General features: G+C 41.5%; 1 protein-coding gene across 8 annotated transcripts in view; it reads left to right on the plus strand.

Annotated features, from left to right (window-relative positions):
• Positions 1–17,160, plus strand: part of FMN1 (formin 1) — a 419,748-nt gene that overhangs the window by 217,165 nt on the left and 185,423 nt on the right. For all 8 annotated transcript variants that reach the window (XR_004185219.1, XM_031668862.1, XM_009209842.4 and 5 more), the window contains 2 exons: positions 515–1,308; positions 5,762–5,912. Coding sequence is in view for 7 of the 8 variants with exons in the window: in XM_031668862.1 (XP_031524722.1) it covers positions 515–1,308; positions 5,762–5,912 (945 nt within the window). In the remaining variant the exon portion in view is untranslated. The remainder of the gene's footprint in view (positions 1–514; positions 1,309–5,761; positions 5,913–17,160) is intronic.

Below are 17,160 nucleotides of genomic sequence, written 5' to 3' on the forward strand. Positions count from 1 at the left end.
CATGGCTTCTTCTCTTGCTTTTTGTGTCTGCTGAATTGTCTTGGAAACTCAGTGAAAGAGACATTCTAAGGAGACTGGGAGAACAGCAGCTCTAAGCCAGAGGAGCTCTAAACCTATTTTTTTCTTTACAGTTTTCTTTTATGAAACCAAACCCCAAAGTTATAAAACAGAGATTCAAGCATGTCCAAAGCTTTATTAAAAGTTATGTGTTTGATATGAAAACTGGGTAAGAGTTCTTAAGTAACAGATGTACTTTAAACCTTAATCCATGAAAATTATCTCCCGTGAGCTCAGGCTAGATGAAATTGTGCTTTGACTCCTGCCTGTGTAGGTCCCTGGAAAATTCAGAGTGAAATGTACACCTTTATGGATTCTTGAAAGAATGTCTCTGTATTTCCCTGCATTTATATGGGTCATGCTACAGTGGCACCGTGATGGTATTATTGAGTTTCTAAATTCTTATATTTGTTCTTAATAAACTCATTACTTTCTTTCCCACTGAATTTTCCTACAGGCCCAGTTTGAACTTCGGGCATTTCATATCCGGGGCGAGCATGCAGTGGTAACAGCGAAACTAGAAGAAACCATCGAAAATCTGAAACACGAGCTAGAACACAGATGGCGAGGGGGTTGTGAAGAGAGGAGAGATGTGTGCATTTCCACCAATGATGACTGCCCTCCAAAGACCTTCAGAAATGTGTGCATCCAGACAGACAGACAGACCTTCCTCAAGCCCTGCGAAGGCGAAAGCAAGACAACCAGAAGTAATCAATTAGTACCCAAAAAGCTGAATATCTCCTCTTTAAGCCAGCTCTCCCCCCCAAATGACCACAAAGACATCCATGCAGCACTCCAGCCAATGGAAGGCACGGCATCAAATCAGCAGAAGGCATTGCCTCTGCCTACCGCACCGCCCTTGCCAGCACCCATCCCTCCCCCTCCACCCCTCCCCCTGGGACTTGACTCTTTGTCTCCAGCACCTCCAGTGCCACCTGTGAGTGCTGGGCCACCGCCACCACCTCCGCCGCCTCCTCCACCGCCACCTCTACCTCTATCTTCAAGTGCTGGACCTCCACCACCCCCACCCCCACCGCCACCCCCACCCCCACTTCCTAACTCCCCTGCCCCACCCAACCCTGGAGGGCCTCCTCCTGCTCCACCACCCCCAGGACTTGCACCCCCACCTCCCCCTGGACTCTTCTTTGGACTTGGCTCTTCTTCCAGTCAATGTCCTCGAAAACCAGCCATTGAACCCAGTTGTCCCATGAAACCTTTATACTGGACTAGGATACAAATAAGTGATAAGAGGTAAGTTCTCTCCTATCCCATTCTCAACATGTGAATTCCTAGGATTTAGCCCAAGTGATATTTTATTCTTACCAGGTCAGTGTCTCCATAGTGTAGCACCCATTATCAAGTGTGATAGCGTGAATGCTTGAATAAACAAGGTTGGGATGTTTGGGGAGAACATCTGTCTCCAGCGGGGCCTCTCTATATTCTCTGAAGATGCTGGGAGAAACAATGTGTTTCAGTGTTAGGTTTTTCTCCAAGGCACATGGTCCATTTTATAGACTAGAGAAGAGTCCAGGTCTAAGCCAGGGCTTTCCCCAACATCGCTACAATTGATGAGTAATCATAAAGAATTGAACCTGACTGCATACTGAAGGCTCATGAGGATTTTTAGAATTCTTTTTACTGTCTTGTTTTTAAATGCTATAATCAACCCTGTAATATAGACATTGAACAGAAATGGGTGTTTTTCCATTTTTATTAAAAGAGTGAGACATGGCTAAGTTATTAGTTCTTTAGATCAGAGGAGAGTCTTAAAATATAAACTCTCTCTGCTTGAACTCTATTTCTTCTAACTGCTAAATACTCTTCCCATCTTCCTTTATACCTTGATGCTCTTCAGAGAAGGTGTCAGTATATGGATAGTTGAAAGCATCTTCCATTTGTATCGATTGTTAAGCAGGATTTGTAAAGCAGCAAGGTATAGTTGCTTGGAAACATCCATTCAAACAGATTTGAGTGTGATTTGTTCTGCCTTATTTCTGAGCCTGGAAGGAGGACAGTGAAAGAGATCTTAAGTTGTCTCTTGACCACTTTCTCCTTTAAAGTTTGTTTGTAAAGGACGGCAAATATAGGACACATTTCACAACTTTTCCCAAGTCATGATGTGGTAGTGCATTCTTCAATGTATATAACATTTTGCTTAGGGAAGGCAGGATATGAAACAAAATAACACACAACTCACAATGATAAAACAACTGGAAATCCCTGTGGAGGAGTGAGGAATACCCTAAAACTGAGCATATGTGCTTCATATTTTCCCCTTTCCTCTCACAAAAAATAAGGGCCAAGAGTTTGTTTTTGGAACATCCCGATACTTCTTTTTTTCAAAATTCAATTATACTTTGTAATTTCCCAAATGAATGGTTCATAAAAAAGTGAGATGATCCTGTAATAGCTTCTGCCATTAGCTAAAGTACTAGTATTCCCTTCTTCCCAATAAAGACTCAGACATTTCCTAAAAAATCATTTCCCAGAATATTTATTTTGAGTCATGTTTCCTTATTAGTGTTCTCAAATTAGTGCACAGCCATTCCAGGGCGATGCCTCCCACCTGTAAGCCCTGAACGAGTGTGTCTGACAGCACGGGGAGCTGTTCCACACCTGTGTCCCACTAGCCTGCCTTCACTTCCTTCCCCAAGAGACTTCATGAGCAACAGATAACTGTAGACCACAGCAGCCACCAAAGAGTCCCACTGGGAGATACGGGCCCTTCGCACACGACCAAGGGAAAGCTGGAGATCGTCATTGTCTACGTTGTTTCCTGCTTATGTAGTTGGCCATTTTGAGAAGAAAAACAATTGAATACTGAAGGTCTCATTGGTTTCATCATATATCTAGGGCTTTACTTTTGAGCAAAATGCAAAGTAGATGAATAGGACATCAAGAGAGCCCTGCTTGGTGCGCATTTGAACCTGAAATGGGGGCTGCCCATCTCTGATGTGTTAAGACTGCAACATGGACACTCGCTGGTGGTACCACATATTCAAGTTCTTTTATTATGGGTCTCTCCAACTTTCTGTACCTATTAGCACTGCTACTTCTAAGTGGAAATGATTCAAAGAGCCTGTGGAGTATTTGCTTAGGAGCAAAAGTGCAATTATTTGGGATACCTTCTCATAAAGGAGGCAAAATCATACTTTAATATTTTGTGCAACTAGAGGAGTAAGTCGTTTATATAATGATTGCATCATAAATGTTGGTCTTGCTCTTCTGGGAAGCCAGAAACAAAATGTGAATTTTCAGCATTATGTATACACTGCTTCTCATCTACGTAAATTGCTTTTGACTCCTGGTATGAACTGATTTTTTTTCTTTTGACGTTTTGCCTTCTTGGGTGTCTGTTTCGTGATTTCTAGACTAAGCAAGAGACACTTAAAGCAAAATAAATCCTCATCTAACTACCTTTTCATCTTCTTAGTAAGTTTCTCATTTGTCTCCTTGTCTTTCTTTCTCTCTCTCTCTCTCCCTGCCTGCCTTTTGAGCTAGAATGGTATGTTCAGGGGTCAGCTGACCACCATGGCAGGTCATTCGTTGTGAAGCAGGTCCTAATTATTGCCCTGCCAAATGCTGGCTGTCCCCAAATCACTGAGAGGCAGTGTTCCAAAATTCTTTCATTCAATATTGGAAATGGAAATGCCTTTCCCATAGAAATAGTGTTGTAAATGGTGATCAGGTGCTTAAACTGATCACCATTGACTCCCAAAGCCAATGTACTCCACAATGTAAGTGAATTATATTACTCGTTACACTGGCCTGACCTCACAGTCCGTGGAGCTAGAGCCAAGCAGGTGCAGGAAGTGGGGATGGGGCTGAGCAGTTGACCTGACACACTGCATCACCTCACTCTAGGCATCACCCCTTAGCTGCCCAGAACCTTCCCGAGGCCCAGACCAGTGGCCCTTAACATGCCAAATGCTCACTCCAGAATTCCCGACTGACTTCCTTAATCAAGATCCCGCTTCTCCCCACCTCTCCCCCAGCACCACAGATAAGCACTTCACATTAATGGTGCTTATGTTTCAGGTTGAAGTTAAGTGAGTAGCAGCGGGGTATGGCTGAGGGAGGAACACATACGTTGATGTGCTTCACTGGAAATGTTCTAGCCCTTGGGTTGGGTAATGGTTTCCCAGGTGTTCATTCTATTGTTCTACTTTATAACTTCCATATGTCATACTATTACATGGTTCAACTATTGGCAAAATCATAATTTGAAAAATAAAAAGTAGAGGAGAGAAGAGGTGAATGTGGCCAACACCAAAATGTCATATATCATGGGAAAGGCAGATCTATTGCAAAATGTGAACACGCAGACCTGAGGTGCCAGGGCTGCCAACTGTTTTAAATATCAAATCACGTGTAGTATCAAAACATTCTGTGGCCCATTCCATATTAGTTATCTTTTTAGTTTTCATTGAGAAAATATGTATGGAAACAAAGCTTTTAGATGTTATGGATTGTAACATATACATTTGTTTGATAAACAGTAAGTATATAGATGAAATTTGTTTGTGGGCATTGAGAGAGTTTATTATTATTATTATTATTTTGACATGGACTCTCATTCTGTTACCCAGGCTGGAGTGCAGTGGCACAATCTCAGGTCATCGCAACCTCCATCTCCTGGGTTCAAGCAATTCTTCTGCCTCAGCCTTCCAAGTAGCTGGGATTACAGGCGCCCACCACCACGCCCAGCTAATTTTTTGTATTTTTAATAGAGATGGAGTTTCACCATGTTGACCAGGCTGGTCGTGAACTCCTGACCCCAAGTGATCTGCCCACCTCAGCCTCCCAAAGTGCTTGGATTACAGGTGTGAGCTACCACGCCTGACCAGTGGGCATTAATAGTGTTTGAAATCCAGATAAGAAAGTAAACATTTGGGAGATGTGTTCTGACTGAGGGGCCCTGAGGAGTGACCACTGCAGTCAGCTCACAGACGCTGTTCTGTTACACCTGATTCTCAACAGCTGTTCTTTCTTCCCTTCAAAACTAGGGTGCCCCTGTTTCTGGAAGACGAAACAGCACAGTTTCCCGATGGCTGCTTTAGTTGAAATCCCATGAGGTGCAATGGAGGAGGTTTTTGGTTGGTTTTTGTTGTTAGTATTGTATAGGGAACTGAGATACTAGGAATCATGTATTTTAAAATAGGCACAGCCTGTTTACGTATTAAGGACCCTGCAGAGTTTACCTGCATGAATCCTAAAAACTATATTTAAAAGTAGTTGAAAAAGTCCAAAGAGGAGGCAGATCTTTACTTTGATACTCCATTTTCAGTCTACTTCAGAGTTAGCCTGTCAAAGTCTCAAATTGGTTATCTTTTCAGCCTTTATACGATGCCATTTTTACACATCATGGAAATGCCACAGACTGAAGGAAGAGCAGCTTGGGTGCCCCCAGGAATCCGAATCCCAGGATTTCTAGTCCTCAGAAGTTTCTCTAGAGCTCTATCTTTGATTGTACCTAATGACAGTTATTTTTTTTGGAAATATGTCTGTGTGTGTTTTAATGGTCTATAGTATATTTTGACTTTAACAAATGCATAACATAAAAAGCTTTTCTCCAAGCATTATTAGAGTTTTATGTGTTTTTTTAGAAAAATGAAATTAAAAAATGGATTTGAGAAAGATTTCATTGTATTATATTCTCTCCTGTTTTGGTTCTTATGGTTAACTTGTCATTTTCTCTTTTAAGCCAAAATGCTACACCAACCTTATGGGACTCCTTAGAAGAACCTGACATTCGGGACCCTGGTGAATTTGAGTATTTATTCTCCAAAGATACAACTCAACAAAAGAAAAAACCTCTGTCAGAGACTTTTGAGAAAAAAAACAAGGTCAAAAAGGTACTGAGTGATTATGCCAAAGCTGTAATTATATAGGGAAATGGTATATATATATATCATATATACACACACATACCTGTACATGTATGTGTGTGTATCATGGGAATTTAGTACATATTTTCTGTGTGTGTGTGTGTGTGTGTGTGTGTGTGTGAGATTCATGGAAGTTCATTACATGCTGTTGGTGCTTTCCCTGTTTTCAGGAAATGTTTCAGAAGGTTTTGCGTGGCAGATGGCAAAGGGAGCCAATAGTTCATGAAATCGGTGCTTGCTATTTTGGCCATATCTTCTGAATTTTCAAACTTTAATCTGGACTTTTTCAGCCATTATGGACATTTCAGCCGTAATAAAAAGCCATAATTTTTATTATGAAATAAAAATAAAATTTAATTTGTAGTTAGTGAAAGTAGTCTACAGGTTGTATGGAAAATAGGTTTTATTTATGATTTCATTCATTTAGCAAATATTTCCTAGGGGTTTACTGTGCTAGGCATTTGTTCTAGGCCTGCACTGTCCACTATGGTAACATGTGGCTATTAAATAATGAAAGTAAATAAAATAATTTAGTTCTTTAATTGCACTAGCCACTTTCCAATTTTGTTCTTATGCCTAGTGGCTGCTGTATTGGATAGCACAGATGTAAAACATTTCCATTGTATAAAAAGCTCTGTTGGACAGCAGTGTCTTAAGCATTGGGATGTGTTGAGGGCAAAAATAATAATAATAATAATAATAATAATAATAAATCCTTGCCCTGTGGAGCTTATATTAACAAACACTAAACACAAACCCTGTCAATCCCATAGTTGTGCAGGGGAAGGAGAATCGATTTTAGTAGGGTGAGGGTGGAGTCTGCAATTTTAAATGGGGTGTTCAGGGTAGGCCTCATTGTGATGGTGACTTCTGAGTAGTGACTCAAGGACTTGGAAACTGAGAGGCACCAGCCTTCTGTAAGAGAATGAGTTCAAGACTGTCAAGCAGTCAGAGACAACCATGAGGATGAATCACACCTCTGCCACACACTGACTGTGAGATCTGAGGCAACAATACTAGGTCCTTTCACTCGGATCCCTGCACCATAGCATGAGATGATGTCTGCTCATAATGTTCCTCTAAGTAATTATTCAATGAAGTAATCCACGTATGAGGCTCAGCATAGTGCCTGGCTCACTGTCAGTGCTCAACATAGGATAACTGCTCTTGGTTGGTTTTGCTACTGTTACTACCACGGCTACCATTTCCCTGTTTTAGTGGGTTTTTGTTTGGTTGGTTAGTTTTTCTTATTTTTAATAGTAGCAGAAATAGCGTCGAGGAAAAAGTTCTGCTATTGACTTGCTATGTGAGCTTGGGCTGGTTGTCTTCCTTGTCGTATTTTCCCTTCTCTATAAAAAAGGATTAACAGGCCGGGTATGGTGGCTCATGCCTGTAATCCTAGCACTTTGGGAGGCTGAGGCGGGTGGATCAGTTGAGGTCAGGAGTTCGACACTAGCCTAGCCAACTTGGGGAAACCCCGTGTCTACTAAAAACACAAATATTAGCCGGGTGTGGTGGTGGGTGCCTGTAATCCCAGCTACTTAGGAGGCTGAGGCAGGAGAATCGCTTCAACCCGGGAGGCGGAGGTTGCAGTGAGCTGAGATCGTGGCATTGCACCCCAGCCTGGGCAACAAGAGCAAAACTCCGTCTCGAAAAAAAAAGGATTAACAATATCTGAATCTCCCTGACCCACCAGGATGCTGTGAAATTCACACCTAAGCAGGTTTGAGGCAGTGTTTTGAAAAGTGTGTAATGTTGAATGATACCATCAACCCTGCCTTTTTTCTTTTTTTTTTTTTTTTTTTTTGAGATGGAGCCTTACTCTTGTCACCTAGGCAGGAGTGCAATGGTGTGATCTCGGCTCGCTGCAACCTCTGCCTCTGGGCTTCAAGCAGTTCTCCTGCTTCAATCTCCCAAGTAGCCAGGATTACAGGCATACACCACCATGCCCGGCTAATTTTGTATTTTCAGTAGAGATGGGGTTTCACCAAGTTGGCCAGGTTGGTCTTGAACTCCTGACATCAGTTGATCGGCCCACCTCAGCCTCCCAGAGTGCTGGGATTACAGGCATGAGCCACCGCGCCCGGCTACCTTTCCTTGTTAAATTACATCGTGGGGTTCATCATCAGTTCATTTCGCAAGTAATGTAATGATTATGAAATTAGCTGCAAATTACAGGGGAAAAATGGAAAATGTCTGAATTCAGCTTTCTGTTAATCAAATCAGATTTTCCCACTGACTTCAATTATGGATAAAAATCATGATCAAAATGTTTCATCTCTCAAGGTCACTGTAATTGTGTTGTCTTGATAAAAATATCCAAAGAAGTATTAAAGGAAAATTTTAAGAGGCTATATTGCATGGGAACAATTTGAATTTTTCTAATAAATTGGCTCCGTGACCCCACCCAAATCTCATGTCAAATTGTACCTACATGTCCAGGGGGGACCTGGTGGGAGGTGATTAAATCGTGGGGGTGGATTTCCCTTTCTGTTCTCCTGATAGTGAATGAATTCTCACGAGGTTTGGTTGTTCCATAAGTGTCTGGTGCCGCTCCCGCCCCACCCTCTGTCTCCTGTTGCCATGTCGGTAGTATCTTTATAGCAGTGTGAGAATGGATTAATACAAATAGTAAGTTCCAGACCAGTCCGGGCAAAAAAAAGTCAGCTGATTTACGTAGAATGTATTCCCATGCAGTTAGATTCACATGAGATGGAGGTGAGCCTGCCTTGTAGCCAGGCTGGCTTTTTCAGTGCCATCTATAGAAATGGAAGACTTGTTTCTACCTGAATGGCAAAAGGAAAATCTCTGTATTCCAAAGCCAACTTCAGTTTGCCTCTTTCAAGAAGGCTTCCCTGACTAACCAGAAACTCCACTGAATGCTTTCTTATGCAGGATCGTATTAAACTTACTTTTGTTCTTTATTGCTTCTTAGATGGCTATTACTCTTTTTATTTCTCTCCAGATGCTTGAAAACATGTTTTCTCATAGAACTATTCACTTCTGTTTTGGTGAATGAATATTTGTTTTTAAAACATCAAAGCATTTGGTCATTTATTCTTATTTCTTGTAATAGTTTGCCTGTTCAACAAAAGATTTTAACTAAGGCAGTTAGTAATTAGTACTTGATACGTATATTTTGTTTCTCTGTCTGAGGGGGAAAATAACACTTCATTTAAACTCTTTAAATTTTCTGAACAGGGTGGTTGCCATTGCCCCATGGAATCCATACACTTGTGTGGTGCTTGCTTTTCTCTGTAAGTGGAGGCAAAAAATTGGGTCTACTGGGCTTTGTGGTAATATGCAGCTTAGAGTTTTCAATAGCTTTGTGTCCTACCTTAGAGCTGAGGTTTTAAGTTTTAAATAGCAAGCTGGATTGATGCCGGAAAACTCCAAACCTGCGTCCTATGATCTTTCCTCCATGCCTGTGGCCAGATTTCCAGCATCGAGATGGATCCCTTGGTCTCTTTTGAGAGTCAGAGGTTTGTTTTCTTTCCTCTTAAAATGAAAGTGGTTTTCGAGTTTCAGCATTGAAGGCCACCTCCTTCAGCCGGATCATAGAATGGTCCCATATGAGAAGACCAGGAGGATACTTGCCAAATAGGTCTTTTTATAATGACTGAACAAGAGGAAGTGCTGGGTACATTACTGGATTTCAAAATCCAGGATTCTGAGTCTTAGCTATAGGGCCTCAGCCAGCATTGAAACGTGAATAGGAATATCTTTTTTTTTTTTTTTTTTGGAGACAGAGTTTCACTCCTTTCGCCCAGGTTGGAGTGCAATGGTGTGATCTCAGCTCCCTGCAACCCCCGCCACCAGGGTTCGAGCGATTCTCCTGCCTCAGCCTCCCAAGTAGCTGGGATTACAGGCACCCACAACCAAGCCCAGCTGATATTCGTATTTTTAGTAGAGACAGGGTTTCACCATGTTGTCTAGGCCAGTCTTGAACTTCTGACATCAGGTGATCCACCTGTCTCAGCCTCCCAAAATGTTGGGATTACAGGCGTGAGCCACCGCACCCGGCCATGAATATCCCTTAAATGGAGCTGGTCTTCATCCCTCAGCACATTTCACATTTATGTTTCAGAAGTAATGGACAGAATGATCAAGAGTCTGTGGAACTCAGATATTAATTTGTAGCTTCAACTACTAAAATAGTATTTAAATTTTATGTCACTGGCACTTGTTTAAAGTAAGCGTGTGTGTGTGTGTGTGTATATATATATATGTATGTATCATCTCAAACTAGGCAGGGAGTCTGTTCTGTAATATCATGTAGTCTAAGAATTAGAAGAAATCTTACCCATCATCTAACTTTGTTCTGGTTTTGGCACATGAGAAACTAAGACCCAGAAAGATAAAGTGACTTGTAGGGGTTTGTACACTTTTAACTGGGAAGACATTGATGATGACGAACACTTGTTCATCAGCATGTGTCTGCATTTCCTCTTTATTTAAATGGTAACTTGCCACCTTGGTGATAGTATCAACTTTTATTGGGGTGATTTATTTGAAGTTTATGAATGAGAGTAGCCATTATTAAAATCATCAACAAAATATAGCCACACTTCTGCAAATCCAAAATATTTCCCACATTGTGTAATCACAGTTTTCTTCAGAGTCTTCCAATAGGAAGCCACATCTTTGAGTAAAAAGATGTGCCTTCTATGTAACTCCAGCAAAAGGCGTATATAGATTTGGAGCTGGTGTTCTTCTTTGACCTTATCAATTCCATTTAAAATATTAGCTATAGTAAAATAAATTTATTACTAATTATTACAAATTTGTATTGCATACTTAGGTAGATGCCATTCTCATTTGTGATACTAGACCACTCTGCCACTACAAACATAGCGGTAACCAAACTGAGAACCAGAGCTCAAGATACCAGCTCTCAGTGGAACCACCACCACTGGCTACTATCTCTTATTTTTTTCTCTCATAACATTCAGAAGAAGTCCTTTAACCTTCTCACACTGATTTCTTCTCTACAAAATTGGGAATAACACCCCCTTAATATGGTTATTACAAGGATAATATGAAATTATCATACATTAAGTATTCTTTACATTAATCTCTTAGTTTATGAACGAATGTGAAAGCTTTGGAAAGAAATTCGTAAACATCTTTGATCCCGAAGGTTTTTAAGGTCTTAAACCATTAATGTGTCCATTCCTGACACTATTTGCAAATGGGAGTCTCTAGGTCATTCTTGTTTTTCGATATTCATGGAAGTATACCACAACTTCCTTTAGTGATACATTCGGACATCTAGTACCTCATGTCATGTTTGTATAGCCTCTCTTTTTTTTTTTTTTTTTTTTTGAGACGGAGTCTCGCTCTGTCGCCCAGGCTGGAGTGCAGTGGCCGGATCTCAGCTCACTGCAAGCTCCGCCTCCCGGGTTCACGCCATTCTCCTGCTTCAGTCTCCCGAGTAGCTGGGACTACAGAAGCCCGCCACCTCGCCCGGCTAGTTTTTTGTATTTTTTAGTAGAGATGGAGTTTCACCGTGTTAGCTAGGATGGTCTCGATCTCCTGACCTCGTGATCCACCCGTCTCGGCCTCCCAAAGTGCTGGGATTACAGGCTTGAGCCACCGCGCCTGGCTGTATAGTCTCTTTTCACTGAAAGATTAAGAGTTTCCCCTGTCAATATGTCATATTTACACTGTCTCTAAGTGACGTTTGTTCCTGAGCAAGGTAGGTCAGCGCCTTGTCAAGGAGCCAGAAATCATCTGCCTTCATTGTCTGAGGTTCTTTCTCCTGGTTCCTGTAAAAAAAAACAACAACAACAAAAAAAAAACTAGCTGCTCTGATAAACTTTCCAATTGTGTTTTAAACTTGCCCAACAACTTTCTGAAAATCAGCATGACCTGCCAATATTCCTCCTTTTTTGAGATGCCGTGATCTGACTAAATTATAAATCATCTCTGTTTGTTTCCTCTTCTGTAAGATATGTAAAAGCATTCCTCTGTCTCCCTCTCCCTCTCTGTCTCTCTGTCTTTTTAATAGATATTTCTTAAGAATTAATGAGATAATGGCTATTCCCCAAGCACTTGAGGGGAAGGGGGTTGTGATGGTTCAGGAGACACTAGTCTGTTGAAACTTTGTGGTGCCAAAAGCCTTCAGCGTTGATTGTAATTTGGTCACTTTGGCAAGGATCATAGCTGTAATTCTCAAATCCCAGACTTAGTGTCTCAGTTTACTGAGGAGGGGAGAAGGGTGGAAGAAGAACATTGTTTGGAAGCCTGTTCATAAATTTATAGGGTTTTCATAACCTGTTGCTTCCCAAGTTTATATTATTTCAGCTTTGGTGTACAAAGATAATTTCTCTGGGCTCCCTTGGTGTAAGGTGTGTGCATTATTTTTTTATATAGGGGGTGGCAATAAGTTGGTCTACCCCTTTACATTTTTCACGTGTTGATAAATGAGCAGTGGGGTTAGGGATTGTCATCTCTAGAAGTGAGTGAAATAACTTGCCCATGTGTTGATTGTACATGACCTGGAGGCCTAAATTAGTGATATCTGGAATGATCAGGGCTTTCCTGTTCTTCACTTTAAGGACTCCTGACTGGCCACATTTACTGAAAGGAAACAGGAGCTCCAAGACAGGCACCAGTTTACAAAAATTCCACCTTGTAAATTTTATTTGGAAATGAGACAGCCTCAAAAGTTAAGTTGTACATTTATTTTATTTGCTTTTTTTTTTAAAAAAAAAAAGGGTGGTTAGGACTTGTCAAATATGAATATCAATGATTCTTTCAGAATGTTGAATCTGAGTATTATTCTTGGAGTTCAACTATGTTTCTCTTGTTGGCTGTTAAACAGTAACTTAACCTGGATTTGTGTCTCCAGCCAGCTGCATTTAGGATGCTCTTTACCTACCCCACACCACAAGAGGGCACCTTAGAATGCTGAGATACAAAGATAAAGTCGCATGGATCCTAGAGCCCCGACAGCGGGCACCCGGAAGACAGCAACTGCCCCTCAGCTCTCTCTTTCCTTCTTCTATCTCTGTATCGTGGACCGTGAGGCCAAATTTCACAGCAGATTGCCCACACAGAGTATTGGGAGCCAATTGCATATGAGAAAGACTTGTAGGTATTAGTAGAATAAAAATCATTAGTAGCCATGGTTCCAGTGCTTAGAATGAATGATTGCAGTATAAAAATATATGAAATATTAGAGTTAGCCCCTTTGGGACTGATTCTGGAATTCCCTTCTCACCACACACACAGACACATGCGCACGCGCACACACACGTATCTTTAAAATCTTCCATATCTGAAGAGAGTGAAAAGCAAAAATTTGTTTGAATGTAGATTTGGGGTTATGTATTTGGAAAACACAAAAAAGTACAGGGTATGCTATGAAAGAACCATTCTAAATATTTGTGCTTTAAAAAAATATTTATCTTCTTGTTGAGGAAAGTTTTGAAGTCTCGCTTATTATTTTCCTGAATCTCATTCATTTATCCTCAATCCAGGCTGTTTTTTGAGATTGTGTTATGGGGTTGGAGGTAGACAATAGGATGAGGCTGAGTGCCTGTGCTTGGGATCTTGATGGGATAGTGAGTCCTCTGGCCTTCAGTTCTAAGCTTAGAAGTGTGTGAAAATGTAACAAGAGTAGGGAAAGGTCATATACCTATACTTAGGTTGCAAGTCCAGGTCACATGGATGCTTTTGAAGCTGAACTTGTAAGTGCTTTGCAAAATACACACATCTCCCATGTACGTGATAGTCAAAACAACCCCTGCACGTGCACATGCCCTCACAGGCACATGCTTAATGTGAACAGAGAGAAGTCTCAGTGACCTTGGATTTATTTGATACCGTTCAAGTGGAGATTAAAAAATAAAGATATCACTAGTAGTGACATTGCTAAATGAAGAGTTTTGGTTAAGTGCCTGTCATATATTAACTAATTTGATCTTCGAAAACCCAGTGAGACGGTTCCTATTATTGTTCCTATTTTATACATGAGAAAACTGGAGTTTAGAGGGTTTGGGCAACTTGCCCAGCACCACATAGTTCTGCAGAGCAAAGGAATGTTTCCAGCAACAACCCCAGAACATGTTTGTTTTGTTTTGAGACACAATCTCACTCCGTCACCCAGTCACTGCAACCTCCACCTCTCAGGTTCATCAAGCAATTCTCATGCCTCAGCCTCCAGAGTAGCTGGGACTACAGGCACACGCTACCATGCCTGGCTAATTTTTGTATTTTTAGTAGAGATGGGGTTTCACTGTTTTGGCCAGGCTGGTCTCCAACTCCTGACCTCAGGTGATCCACCCCCCTCAGCCTCCCAAAGTGCTGGGATTACAGGTGTGAGCCACGATGCCCAGCCTTGTGTTCTTAATTACTTGACAAATGGTCATTCATCTACATTTAACTGCCAGTCCTGGCTTTAAATTCACTTGCCCAAGTCTGAGTTTTATTTCTTGGTCATTGTATAGTGAGAAAAGTGCCAGCTTTGGTGTCAGTAAACATAATTTCTAATTCAGACTCTGACCCTAACCAAATATCGAATCCCGAACAAGTCCTTTAAATTCTCCGATCTCAGATTTCTCATCTGTCAAAAGATAAATTTTAATTATATGAATTACAAGGATCTGGTCATTACTTCTACTTTGCAGATGAAGACACTCAAGATCTACCAACTTTCATTTGATTTTTAGAAGGCAGATAGATGAGGGTATCACACATGGACCAATATCTTAGCACTCAGACCCAGGCCTAATCAGATAGATAGAGCTGTCTCCAACCATCAGTAGCATATTGTATGAGTCATAGGTACATGGGGGTTCAGGAAATAATTGTTCTGATTTTAATAATCCCCCAAATGTAAGGTAAATATATTGGAGAGTTATTTTTAAACAAACCAAGTTTTTTGATGTACTGGGGTTGTTGAAGTACTGGAAATATGATAGAGAAAAGTGTGGTGGAAATTAGGAGCCAGAGATCTCATCTTGAAGTTAACTATTAGTTGTTGTAGTTGTTGTATGTCCACTCATGTAACCCCTCTGACCTTAACTTCTATACCTAACATGGCATCTGGAGTGAAAATTTTCAAATATGCTTTCCAGATGCAAGGTCTCAGAATGTAACTGAATGTGGATATGTTCCCACATACGTTTTTAAACTGAGTGTGTATAAGATTGAAACTGTGAATTTAGATTTTGCCTTGTCAATGAGTGACATGGGATATACTGCAAGCCAGACTCACAACCACAGTGTTCCACCCTTCCAGTATATAATATTCTCTCTTTGCAGTTGTCCTTACATAACAAAAATGCATTTGGCTGCAGCAGCCACAGTGGTGGAACTGGCCAGCCCCTACTGTGCTGGGGTGGCCCTCCACCATTTTTCCCTCCATCTCCTAGCAGAGTTTCCACAGTCCAGAGGCCTGGAGCTCAGGTTACACCAGACAAAACTGTCCACTTACTTCCTGTGATAGTCTGGCTTGACCCCAGCGCTATGGCCACACTTCCAATTTTTGATAAAATACCTTTGACCCAGAGCTTCATTTCGTTTAGACCTGACCTGGTTTCCCTCCAGCTGAGGCTAATTTGCATGGCTGTAAACACGGACCTTACAAAGCTCACCAACTGTGATAAAAGCAAAGGAAACCTGAGACCATTGGAAATTCAAAAATCTGCCTTCTGTATCCCAGCCTGACTCTGAGTTACCCCTCAGCCCAGGAGGCTTCCAGCGTGCAGCAGCTAAGAAAATGTTATTCTGATTGATCTGATTAGGGCAGCAAGGTTAGCCATGGTCAATTTACAAAGACAGTATGAGAAGAAATCATGTGTGTCGTCACGTTATGGGTCAGCGAGGCCCCTGCCAGAAGTTATGAAAAGCCACAGCTCTGCCAGGACCATTATCAGATCTCCTAGGTGGGGTACAAATGGGATTGGAGGTTTAGGGGGCCCCTCCAGTGGAGTGAATGACAAAAGGGATTGGACTGTGAGGAGCAGGTGAATCAAATCATGCTCGCTTCCAGCTGGATTTCTTAGCTGCCAAGCCCCTTACATGTGAGTGGGAGAGCCTGGGAGTTCCCCAGTACAGTGGGGAAGGACTGCCTTTAGTTCCTCACTGCACGGGAAAGAAGAGGGTGGAAAAGCTAATTTGACATGGACGTGAGGCTCTACATTGACCCATAGAAGCAGCCAGATGGAACCTATTGGGCATTTTGATCCCTGGCTTCACCACAAGAGTGGTTTAATTGGGATCTGGCTCCAGGCCCTTGCTACTAAATAACCTGAATTTTAGTGTTTTCATTTTCATTAATTAACTTTCATGCTAGGTGCCTTATTAGTCACATTAGGCATTTTGCATGTTCAAAATATCCTAGGAGGTGAGAAGGAGGTCTTTAAAAACAGTACAGAGCTGCAAGGACCAGGGGGTTAATTCATGACCTAATTATCACATCACTTTTTACTCTCTTGTGGACTCTCTTGTACAACTTCCTTAGTTGAAAATATGCACAAAAACCAGCTTTTAAACTTTGTTTTCAAACGATTATTACATTCATACTGACTAAAGATTTTGGAGCCTTCACCTTGGGTGTGGTTTGCTTCCTTCCTGTCCAAATCAGGAACATAAATGTTCTTGCAACACTGGGATAAGACACATTAATTAACAAAGAAAGATTTATATAAAATGAGGCCAACTGAAAGCTATACTGCTTGAGCTGGGGCTCATTATAAATAGATCCCTCTGTATGTAATCATCTTACTAATGGAAAAGATGAGACATTGGGATGGTTGCTTGGAGAAGCATGTGGCTCCGAATGTAGCAGTACAATGCCTAACGCATACTATGTTTAGAATGCTTTAGGAAGACATTGGAGAGACTGGGCCGTGATGATATTTTTGTTGTGTATACATATAATCTTGGGGTGTGGAGGTATCTGAAAAACTTAGCCCTATAAAATCCAGCCATTCAGTTGCCACTGTAGGAAAGGATGAGCCCCTGAGGCCAAAGTGCATGGAAAAGGAGGTAGAACTCATAGACCTGCACAGAGAGTTCATACTTATGAATTCAAGATCCAGCTGAGATCTGGGCGTTTGCCTCAGAGCAATAGCAAACCAAGAACAAGGCTTGGTTTTGAGGGCTGAGCTCCCGTTTCTGACCAGCTGCCTTCTCTAGCGTGCCCAGTGTGGTGAGAGTCACCACGAGACTAAGTATGGAAGGTGATAGTGTGGTAGGGCAGCAG

Source organism: Papio anubis, chromosome 7 (assembly GCF_008728515.1).
Source record: "Papio anubis isolate 15944 chromosome 7, Panubis1.0, whole genome shotgun sequence".
Lineage (NCBI taxonomy): Eukaryota > Metazoa > Chordata > Mammalia > Primates > Cercopithecidae > Papio > Papio anubis.